This window comes from Xenopus laevis, chromosome 2L, assembly GCF_017654675.1.
Source record: "Xenopus laevis strain J_2021 chromosome 2L, Xenopus_laevis_v10.1, whole genome shotgun sequence".
NCBI lineage: Eukaryota > Metazoa > Chordata > Amphibia > Anura > Pipidae > Xenopus > Xenopus laevis.
The window spans coordinates 14,609,043-14,621,147 of NC_054373.1; the positions used below are offsets into that span (position 1 = coordinate 14,609,043).

Genomic DNA, 12,105 nt, shown 5'->3' on the forward strand with positions numbered 1-12,105 from the left:
AGAAAAAGGAAACCATTTTTAAGAATTTGGATTATTTGCATAAAATGGAGTCTGTGGGAGACAGCCTTTCCATAATTCGGATCTTTCTAGATAACAGGTTTCCAGATAACGAATCCCATACCTATATATCGTGTGCTGCCTTATGGACAGAATTTACAGTTAAGCAGACTTGGGCGACGAGTTAAAATGTAGGGATGCACCGAATCAAGGATTCAGTTCGGGATTCGGCCAGGATTCTGCCTTTTTCAGCAGGATTCATATTCGGCCATATCCTTTTGCCCAGCTGAACCAAATCCTAATCTGCATATGCAAATTAGGGATGAGGAGGGAAATCGCGTGATTTTTTTTGTCACAAAACAAGGAAGTAAAAAATGTTTTCCCTTCCCACCCCTAATTTGCTTATGCAAATTAGGATTCGGATTTGGTTCGGTGTTCGGCCGAATCTTTCATGAAGGATTCGGGGGTTCGGCAGAATCCAAAATAGTGGATTCGGTGCATCCCTATAAAATCACAATTAAAAAAAGATTTCCTTACCTTTATAGTGAAGCACATTTATAAATATAGGTCAGGCAAACAGGTCGGTATATAGAAATCTTTAGAAATCTGATTGACCGATACATATCTCGGGTGCAGGATATAGAATCAGTTTAGGAAGTTTTTTGTTTCTTTTTTTTCCTGTTGTTTGACAATTGCCTATACTTTCATTTTGTTTCCTTGCTTTTGCATTATAAGGGGCTAGGAGTCCTGCGCCAGTTAGAAAGGAGGTTGGAGGTAATTAATGTTGTGTGTGTTGTACCCATGACCCATATACACAAGTCCTGTCCCACTAGCAGTCCAGTCTCTCTTGTCTTTGTGTGTATGTTGTTGGTAAGTGTGAAATAGGGTCTGTTTTCAGATCATTCGCCTTTGTTTGCTGTTTATGTGCAGTTCAGTAACTTTTGATGCAATAATTATCCCTCCCATTTGTTTTAGACTTTTTACCTATATTTGAAGGGGTTGTTCACCTTCCAAACATTTTTTTCAGTTCAATTATTTTCAGATTGTTCCCCAGAAATAGACTTTTTTTCAATTACTTTCCTTTTTTTTTTTTTTTTTTTTTTTTACTGTTTTTTTCTAAGGGCAAGGCCAGACGTGGCGTTTTTGTGGCATTTTTATGTTGTGTTTTTAAAAAAGAACAGCCAGGAGTAAATACGCATAAACTGCACTACCACTGAAACTAATGGAAAACGCACTATGGCAATTGACACGGGACGCTTGCAAGCTGAAATCCACCACAGGACGCCAGTATTAGTGTTTTTTAGCAGAAACGCCAATACGTCAAGAAACTACCAGATCAATAGACTCTATGGGATCTGCACGTTTGAAACCACACTTTACGTAAATACGCAGCGTATTTTAAATATGGAGTCCAAATTCAATGAGAACAACGAAAAGTGCATGTTGGGAAAAGAATCCTATGTGATGAAAAACGCATGTTGACGGTCGCATGTGGTTTCAGTAGCGTATTTACGACTGGCTGTTCTTTTTTAAAAACGCCACGTCTGGCCTTGCCCTAAGTGTAAAGTTGAATGTTTGTGTCTCTGGTGTTTGAGTCTGGCAGCTCAGTAATTCAGGTGCAGACTCTGAACTGTTACAATTTTACAGCATTTAGTTGATCCATTTCTCAGCAGAATCTCTGGAGTATTAGCAACTATTGTATCAAGTCTAACAGCTGCCTGTAATGAAACTCAGGGATTCTGTTCAGCAGGGACTAAGATAAGAAATGTATCAACTAAATGTATCAATTTAGAACAGTTTACAGGGTCGGCGACCCCCCCCATCCCAGAGCTGCTTTAGAAGGTGAAAAATAAAACTTTACACTTGTACACATAAAAAATAGAAAGTAATTGGAAACTATTTTTATTTCTGGTGAACTATCTGAAACCAACTGAACTGAAAAAAAGTATTGGAAGTCGAACAACCCCTTTAATCATAAACAAGATTTTTAAATGTCATACCATGCCAAAAGACTCTCTCTCATTTACAATGTACTGCACTGCAAGGATTAGTAACATAAAAAAAAATTTGTTTGTATACTACGAAAAAAAAACACCAACACATATTAAACTTAAAAATTGCAAAGTCTTTATTTAGAAATAACTTACCGAATCTCCGCTTGCGCTCCTCATCAGAAAAGGTGATCCATCGTTCGGCACTCGATTTCTCCTCCTGCCTTCCTTATAGGTTATAGCCAGGGAGGAGAAATTGAGCACCGCACGATGGATCGTCGCCTTTTCTGAAGAGGAGCGCAAGCGGAGATTCAGTGAGTTATTACTAAATAAAGACTTTGAGATCTTAAAGTTTGTTATATGTGGGGGCGTTTTCGTAGTATACAAACAAATTAAAAAAAAAAAAATTTGATGTTACTGGTCCTTTAAATGGCCACTTTGCATGCAGGTTTTCCTGCAGAAATATGCTTGATACCATGGTATTCCTATCCTGGAATAGATCCTGGAATGCTAAACCAGGCATCCTTCTGGCTTCTTCTGAAGAGATTATAACACAATAGAAAGTATGTGGAATGTGATAAGTACATTTGAAGACATCAAGGTGGAGAGGTAACGGTAGCCTAGGATTAAGGATTAAACTACAAGCAGAGAGTAAATGAAGGTATATTGCCCTTTAAAGGATATGGCTTCTTTTCTGCATTAATGAAGACGTGTCATGCACCTTTTGTGTTGGTGTTTCCCCACGGTTTTGTTTCCTTCGTTCTTGCTGCTTTTTCTTCTTGTTACGTTGCTTTTTTTGCAATCTTTTCTATCTCTTTTCTCAGGAGCTCCTCCAAGCCCAGGAGTAGCTCGGAGAGATGTCGAAGGTAAATTGACTGCAAGTTGTAGTGTCTCTGTGCATGAGTATTCCCATTACATTTTCTAATAAAACTAATTGCTTGTTAACCCGTTATTAACAGTTATGCTTGTTTAGCCTCATACAGTAGGCCTTGCCGATTTTCCTTAATTTGTTCTAACACACACTTTACGAATTAAACAAACCAGCTGGAACTGTTCGCAAGCAAAGTCTATGGAAAACATATTGTAATAGTGACCGATTCTCTCCCATCTCAAAATCCGTATGTACTTCTGTGCCATTGGCCAAAATGAATTCTGTAAAGATATATAGAAATAGGCGTGTGTTCAAACTCAGGCTGCGCAACTCCGTCTGTTGAAATTAGTGACAGTAATTAGGAAACCCACACATAAAGCAGCAAGTTTCACTGTTACTTGTCCAAATGAATGCATTTTATAGTGAATATGTTCACAGTGACTCTGCATGACTCGTTCAATCACCTTGGAATGGCCTGTGGTTTCCATTACATTCATTACAGTTTAATTGCACTTTCATGGTATTGGAACAGTGTCCTTTGGACAATTTATACTTGTAGCAGTGCCTCCCTTGAGTGTAACAACTTATCCACCAAGTTCCAATAATGAGAAATAGCCCTCGAAATCACCCAATTCCTGAATCGAATCCTGGATTCAGTGCATCTCTATGAATTGACCAAATGCAATGCAGCAGCAAACTAATAACTAACTATAGGAAAAGTGATCTAGTAGAATGTCCCTATATCATGCAAACCTCTTTTCTATAGATATTTTACTGGATGGTTTTTATGCCCAAAAATAAATATTTTCAAAGTGACCAACTGACAGCAGCAACGATGGTGGCACTGGAGAAACAACACTGACCATGTGATATTTCCTCTTACCTGATAAAAGAGGGCATGCCAGACATGTTGTGACATTTGTGATAGTGAAATTAAAGGGGAACTCCGGCTTCCAAAACCAAAATTTGATAAAGAGGCCCACATAACACAGTTACCTGTTTCTTCCAAAAGTATGAATAAATGCCATTTTCTATGCTAAATTTCAGCTGTTTAATGTTTCCTCTCTTTCTGCATCATATAAAATCCTGGCAGGGAAGGAGGGACTAAACACTGATGTTACAAATTCTCCACAGTTTACAGACAGCATGCAGGAACTACATAACCCACAATGCATTGCACTGCAATGTCCCTTTCCTTATTGAAATCACGTGTGCAGGGAATTGTGGGGTGTGGAGGATGCAGGCTGAGGACAGATGGCTGCTGATACAAAGTAGCAGTAGTCAGCCAACTTAGTAAAGTAGTCAGACAGATCAGCAGGAGAACAGGGGGCTAGGCTTAGGGAACTATCAGAAACCATTAAAAATCATGAAAAGTCAGCATATTTTTTAACTGATGTATATTGCAAAGTTGCTTAAAATTATGTTTACTTTTCAAAGAGTTATGTTTGTGTGGAGTTCCCCTTTAAAGTTAAGTGGTTCCCCTATTTTTGTAGCGTTTGATGGTTCAACAATAGCAAAACAAGACCCCGCTGAAAAAAAATCTGTAGGGGGCCGGTGCACAATACCTCTCCTGGTTCTGCTGGTCGTGCCTCCAATCCCCCACTGCATGCTTGCGAGGCTGCACAAGCGATTCAGTTTAATGGAGAAGAGCGGTGGGGATTTTAATACTACGAGGAAGCCGACCTCTGATTCCTCTATAGTTACTGGTTGTCAAACTTATGTACATTGCTAATTACCACAGCCACTAATCTGTGGCCTCTGATTGCATTTGTTTCTTATTCCTTTAAAATAAAGGCAGTATGAAAAGCTTATATTAATACCCCCAACCAGACTGGAAAAAGTTCTTGTATAGAGTTTTCGCACACAACTGTCAAAAGAGCAAGGAAGATTTTACTTTCAGTAATACATGGTGCACTACAGTATGTCTACCAGATTAGCAACTGTCATTGTCTCTTCCTTCCAGTAAGAGGCCAGACTCCTTCACAGATGGGACCCCCAGCAAATGCCCCATTGAACTCAGTTAGACCTGTGAGTATGACATTATGTAAAGGGACACTATCATTCAAAATAAAGTTCACATTTGTGCCAGACTTCGGACTGGAAACCCCAAGGTCCCACCGATTGGCACCTTCCTGTCCACTGCACACATATTTGCCACAGGGACCCAGAGTGTAGTGTCCTGGTGGGCCTGTCCAATGTTGAGTGTAATGTTTTATAATATAGAGCAGTTTTAAAAGAAAATTTAAAAAAAAAAACGATTTTTTTTTTATAAAATAAAACTTATGGGTGTAAATAAGGATTTGTTTATTGGCAGAAAATAAACTATTCATCCTGTTTCTATGGAAACGAGAAATAGTAAATTTAAAGGAAGTGTAAAGTCTTGAAAGAACTAAATTAATGTATAATTACTCAAAGTTCTGAGAATTTCTGCGATTTAATTTATTTGTTTTTTTTAGACTGTGTAATGAATTTGAAACAACACTGCCACCTGCTGTAATTTCGGCTGACTTGAGAGTAGAAAATTATATTTATGAGAAAAGCAAAGTCTTGTGGTGTTGCTCTAGTTAATGTTGAAACTTGATTTTGTATATTACCAGACTATTCCTCCACGTGCTGGTGTTATCAGTGCTCCACAAAGCCTTGTTCGGCCAGTTCCAGTTCGATCGACCCCTGAAGTAGCAAGTAACAAGCCCAATGAACCTGCAAGAGGTATTGTACAATTTTAACATCTTATTTTACACCTACACATTGCTCTTGACTGAAAATCCTTTGTAGCAGGCACTCAATGAAGGCAATCTTCCACCAGGCAATTAGTTCAAAGTGAAAAAGAGTTTATTGTGTCCACAGCCTTACACGTTTCGTTTTACAAACACTTAATCATAGGCTATCTTGACAGAGCCATGCCTCAACTATTTAAACAAATGTCCACCAATCAAAACAATACATCAATTAACAAATCAACCTATCAAAAAGATTTTCCCAGATGCAACAATCACTAATTCGGTTTCAGTAGGTGTGGAACAAGGTTACACCCTTGACTCTTTTTTTAGGTGACATATGCCTATCTCTTGACTACTTGCCTGGGCTGACTCCTGTGGGCAACTTTGGGCACATTTAGATCTTATTGATTTGCAGGCATGTAAGATTTGAGTGTAATTGTTGAGGGTTAGATAAAATAGAAATATGTGCCGTATTATCTAGTTGGGTGCTGAAACACAGATATAAATATATTCTGATAAGCTGTGTGGTTTTGGTGTGCACTTGGCCTCACTTTTAACAATGGGCAGATGCAGTGAGCATTATGGCATTATGAACAGGTTTTGGTGAGTTCATTTTCATTTTATATTGTTCACAGTTTTTTTGGGGTATCATGGGGGAAAAATCATGTTGTATGTTAGGCCTATGTCACATGTTTTTCTCCACTGGCATAAATACCAGTGCCTTAGTGAAAGAAAAATATAGATTTAAAGGGATTGCATTGCCTAAGATTGCTTTATTCAGTACAGGTATGGGATCTGTTATCCAGAAAGCTCCTAATTCTGGGAAGGTTGTCTCCCATAGAGTCCATTTTATCCAAATAATACAGATTTTTTAAAATGATTTCCTTTTTTTATCTGTAATAATAAAACAGTAGCTTGTACTTGATCCAAACTATGATATAATTAATCTTTATGGCAAGCAAAACCAGCCTATTGGGTTTATTTAATGTGTAGGCGATTTTCTAGTAGACTTAAGGTGGCCATACACGGAGAAATCCGCTAGTTTGGCGATGTCGCCAAATGAGCGGATCTCTCCCCGATATGCCCACCTTGAGGTGAGCGATATCGGGCTGATACGATCGTATCATAACGAAGGGTAACAGGCGGTCCGATCGAGGGACCTCATCAACGAGCAGATGCAGCCGTGTCCGATCAGCATCTGCCTGACTTTCGGCCAGATATGGATCGGGGAAGCCCGTCGGAGGGCCCAATACACGGGCCAATAAGCTGCCGACTCGGTCTGTCTGTAGCTTTTATAGGCCCGTGTATGGCCACCTTTACCGTATGAAGATTCAAATGAAAGAGAGTTCAGTTATCCGGGAAACCCCAGGTACCAAGCATTCTGGATAACCAGTCCCATACCTGTCCTGTACTAATTTTTAACCAAATACGGCACTCGCTAGCAGCTGAAACCCCTGGCTAAACTCGCAATTACCTGTGATCCCAGTCCCCAATGTGACGCAGCGCCACTCATATGACGTCATCCATCCCTAAACCCGCACCTGGTCCTTGGAAAAATTTTCTTGAACCCGGTCCCTGGGGCCAAAAATGTTGGGGGGCCGCTTAGTTAGAACACAGAGTATCTTAACTGAATTATGACCCAAATTGTATGCACTAATGCGATAATAAAGTACGCCTATAAGAAGTTACACATGAATTGAATTATATTTGTGCCCTTTTAGGTGGTTTGTTACTTCCTGAGCCCTTGAAGCCTCAACCTGCAGCTCCTCTTCAGTCCAGTCCAAATTCCCAACCACCCTGCCAAAAACTGCCTGAACCTATTCTACCTACAGCAGTACAGACCACATCTCAGACTTCACCCTTACAACAAAACCTTGATCCTCCTCCACTGCCTCCTCCAAGGAGCCGCTCCTCCCAGAACCTGCCCTCTGACCAAAATGCTTCTCAGCAGGTAAGTGTCTCTGCTTCAAGGTACATGGTAAATCAAGGGAATTCATACACACTGAATACTATTTCAAATTTGCAATCATCAGTACAGCTATTTCTATAGTAAAATATCCAAAGAAAGACCACATGATGTTTAATTTGACTTTAATTCTTCAGATATTCTACTTGAATTTTTTGTAAAATTTGTGCGGGCAGTTAAATCATTCTGTTGCCCGTGTATATAAAGTTCATATATACATAGGAAAAAAATATTAAAAAGTAATGTTCCAAAATTACAATGTTTAGCATGGATATGTGGCATTTTTTAACCACTAACTGCACCGGAAACACTGCATCACATATTGGCCATGGGAGGGATAGGCTGCCTTTGGCACTTTCTTCTTTTTATTCTTTTTAAGTAGTTTTTTCAAATAGTTGTGTAGAAAACGTATTCTGCATGTTAAATCTGGATCTTGTTCTCCTAATTGTATTCTTTTAATATCTGTCTTTTTATCACAAGCAGGAGCAACCATCAGGGTAACAGGTACCTGACTAATTTACCCATAATGTTGTGCCATTCACCCTAGATAGTTCCATTACTGATCGACTCCTATCAAATCTCGGTGTTTGTCATGCCTCTGAAAATGACCACGTTTATTATGTTGTACCCATTTTTTCCTTGCATCTGCAGCTTATATCATGATAAGTATGGTGGACAGTCACTGTCAGGAAAAAGGAAGATACTCCCTTTATATGAATCCGCAAATGTGATTGTGACTTTAAAAAAAATCCCTACCAATCCAGTTTCTTTTGTCTATTTGTTCCCCTACAAACAAGTTTTGGAATACATTATCTAAAAAGCAGATTACTTATAAAATATTATAGCATTTCCTGGAAATCCGTTATTTAAAGGCATTGTTCACCTTTATATTAACTTTTAGTATGATGTAGAGAGTGATATTCTGAGACAGTTTTCATTTTTTTATTGTGTGTTTTTTGAGTTATTTAGCTTTTTATTCAGCAGCTCTCCACTTTTTCTATTTCAGAAATCTGGTTGCTAGGGTCCAAATGACTCCAGAAACCATGCATTGGTATGAATAAGAGACTAGAATATTAATAGGAAAGGTCCTGAATTGAAAGATGAGTAGTAAAAAGTAGTAATAACATTAAATGTGTAGCATTGCAGAGCATTTGTTTTTTAGATGGGGTCAGTGACCTCCATTTCAAAGCTTGAAAGAGTCAGAAGAAGAAGGAAAATAATTCAAATACTACACAAAATAAATAATGAAGATCAACTGAAAAGTTGCTTAGAATTAGCCATTCTATAACATACTAAAAGTTAACTGAAAGATGAACCACCTTTTAATCAATTCATGTTACATATCGGTAACTTTTAGCTCTGAGCATGAGCAGTGAACATTCTGTCGTTTTGGTTTTGGAAATTACACGTCAAGGGCAGCTATAACATAAAAATTGTTTATCCCAGCGGAGGTGTGAGCTAACAGAGTATTTGTTTTAAGAAAAGGAGGTGCTCTGCCCCCACAACAGCAGGGAGCTCCATGAGCAGGCATCCATACTCCCCAATGCTCTGTCTCACTCATTCTATGACGTATGATCAGTCAACTTCTCCACCCTGATTAAACATCACACACGTACATAATGGGCAAGCTGTGTGCCTTAGCATGGCAGCCCACTTCAACTGTTGTAGGCCGCAGAGCATTGGCTAGGATTTGTATTAGTTTGAGGGTTTAGTTCTCCTTTAAAGGAGAATTCAACCCGTAACTAAAAAAAAACCCTACCCTACGCAGACCCTCTGCCCCCGGGAAAATGCCCTTAACTTTTTACTTACCTCTCTGTACAGATTCAGGGATCACAGCTCACCGCAGCCATCTTCCTGGTCTTCGTTTTCTTCTTCCGGCGCTTCGGCAATTTCCATCCATTTCGCCGCATGTGCAGTTGCTGCAAACCGGGAAATTGCTGCTTCACCGGTCTCCATCTCAGATTACCGAAGACCCGGAAGATGTCTGCGGTGAACTGCAATCCCTGAATCTGCACCGAGGGGTAAGTAAGAAGTTAGGGGCATTTGCCTGGGGGGCAGCTAGGCTGGGGGAGAGGAGGGAGGGGGGTCTACGTAGGGTAGGGGTTTTTTTTAGTTACATATTGAATTCTCCTTTAAGCAGAAATAAGGAAGTCTGATACAGAAAACCATGTGTACACAATAGAAGGAAAGAAATGTGGTGTTTCTTTTGACAGAGGACTCAGAGCAGCATTACTTTGAGGGTTTACTGGTGTATTTATATAGACCTTTCTGATAGCTTACTTAATTTTAGCCTTTACTTCTCCTTTAATAAATCCATGGGCAAAGCTACATCAGGCAGTGAATGTTGGTCTGTGTGGCTGCCTCAGTAGAGGTGCTTTAATATATTGTTAGGTTGTCTCTCAGCTGCAGCTGCATTCACACTAACATGGTCTTAATTTGAAAAAACAATTAGGCAGCCAGACATTACTAACTTCATATTTCATTCCGTTACTTGCATGATATTGCATGACATATTGCTCCAGTGATCTGAAAGCATTCAATTAACAACTAATACGTCATCATATAACCCGCGACTGGGAAAATTAAAGCAAAAATACGAACTGCTCCTATGCACAACAGGCCGTGCTACAAATCATACTCAACGTATCCATCGTGCTTTGTTCATTTTCCCACAGTTCCCCATAGGTTTTCCATAGTCCATTTAAATCACACAGACATGATTTTGTATTGGAGAGCAGTGGAAGCAGAGGAGCACTTTTGCCTGCAGCTTATTAATTGGACTACATAATAGGAGACTCCAGGTTTGGATATTGTCTGTGTGGTTTATCAGCTTCATTTCCCTTAGAGCTATGTTTTGTAGCACTGGCTTTTAAATTGGACTTTCTTTTGCCTCAGCCAAGGGAGCTATACTGCAGAATAGAAAGGCTTCTATACAAAATGTTTCTTCCAAATGTCATTTCCGTGTAGTTTTGTGAAATCAGAAAATACTGTCAATGAAGGAGCAACTTCTGTTTTAGCTTTAGTTTCCCTTGAAAACTGCAGCTTTGAAGGAGCACAGAATGGATTTTCATGGGAAAAGTCTTCATGTCTATTATTGTTGAAAGAGGATAGAAAAAAAAGTTAATTATAAAAAAAAAAAAAATTCTAATATTAATGCTTCCCCCCTTATATTGCAGCTTCCAGCAGACGGAGTGATTGGCTTTAAAAGCCAGTTCGACAATGATGCTTTTGTGGACTTTTCATTTGATCACCTTCCAAATTCAAAGCTTCAGGCTCCGGTTCTCGTATCCTCCTCAAGCCAAAAGGAGTCATTTAAGTTGCCTTCTGCTCTGCAAAATAATTTGAGTGGCGTAAATTGCATGGCTACATTGCCTCCCATCCCAGCTCGTACAGGACTCCAAGACAGCACTCGCATTTCACCAAACCCTTTTGTAAACAGGGTCAACACCATCAGCCCGACCAACCCATTCACAGAGAGATCTAATGCTGGTAATCCTTTTGCCATCCCAGAAATACCCGCAGATAATCCACAGTCCCTTCAAACAAGAACTTTAGATCAGTTTAGTTCTACCAGTGAACCGGAACTTCTGCACAGCAAACCAACCTTTACACTGGGTCCTATTGAAAAAAGCCTTTCACTACCAAACAAGTCGTACTCGGTTACGGGCGCCAGTCAGAAAGGTTGGATGACCTTTGATGACGATCACTTCGCAGCCAAAATGAACAAGCCGTCTGGCAATGGTTTGGTGATGGAGCATGTTAGTTCGGAAAACGATCTGCTCCAGTTGGGGTCTAGTAATGACTGGAGTTCCACCTCCACTGCTTCCTCCCATACGTTGCCGCTAAGGAAGCCCCCCGCTGTACCACGTGTTCCACCTCGAACAAAACTTGAACAGCCATCCACCAAATTCCCACCAAACAACTCGCCAATACTGGAGTTTACAGATCGGTAATGTGTTGCTGTTTGCAATAAAATTATTTCTTTGTTAAATCCATAGTTATTTTTATGTGAACTAAAAAACCACTATTGTATACTTGTGTATATCTTGCTTACATTTCAATATGTCATGCTCTCCATGTACATTGATGTTGGACTTTACAGTAAAGTGTGTTTTTTTCCCCCCCAATGTATTTATGCAGAAACGAACACTGCTACTCTACCAATTAATCCTTTGAAAGACAACTCATTGCAATGCCTGTGCTTCATAACCAGCGTTCTAAGCCATACGATGGTTCAAGTAACCGGTTAATCGCTCAGTATAACAGAATAATTGACATTCTCAAACCATTTTACAGTCTTTGGATATGAATATAGGGCCTAAGGCAAACTGGGTTATTCTCAGGCATCGTGGCTGTTATGTCCTCTCCAGTTCTATAGCATTTACACTATACCCATTTAAACAGAGTGGGGCTCATTTATAAACTTCGTGCTAGGATAGGTTCGCAAAGTGAATATATTTGCTTTGCACATGGTTATATTTATAAAGCTGAATAAGTGTGGTGCAAACAGAATTGCAATTTTTTTCACAATTCAAATGTCTATAAAAGCTTTTTAAATAT

At 39.5% G+C, this 12,105-nt stretch overlaps 1 protein-coding gene across 9 annotated transcripts in view; it reads left to right on the forward strand.

The window, feature by feature from the left end:
* Window positions 1–11,833, forward strand: part of synj1.L (synaptojanin 1 L homeolog) — a 75,889-nt gene extending 64,056 nt beyond the window's left edge. For 3 of the 9 annotated variants that reach the window (XM_041581567.1, XM_018245935.2, XM_041581568.1), the window contains 6 exons: window positions 733–771; window positions 2,813–2,854; window positions 4,823–4,887; window positions 5,457–5,568; window positions 7,301–7,530; window positions 10,722–11,833. In XM_041581567.1, the coding sequence (XP_041437501.1) occupies window positions 733–771; window positions 2,813–2,854; window positions 4,823–4,887; window positions 5,457–5,568; window positions 7,301–7,530; window positions 10,722–11,498 (1,265 nt within the window). In that variant the 3' untranslated portion in view covers window positions 11,499–11,833. Of the gene's footprint in view, window positions 1–732; window positions 772–2,812; window positions 2,855–4,822; window positions 4,888–5,456; window positions 5,569–7,300; window positions 7,531–8,025; window positions 8,305–10,721 lie in introns of those variants that run through there. The other 6 variants (XM_041581574.1, XM_041581571.1, XM_041581572.1 and 3 more) reach the window with 6 other exon arrangements.
* The last annotated feature ends 272 nt before the right edge of the window (window positions 11,834–12,105 follow it).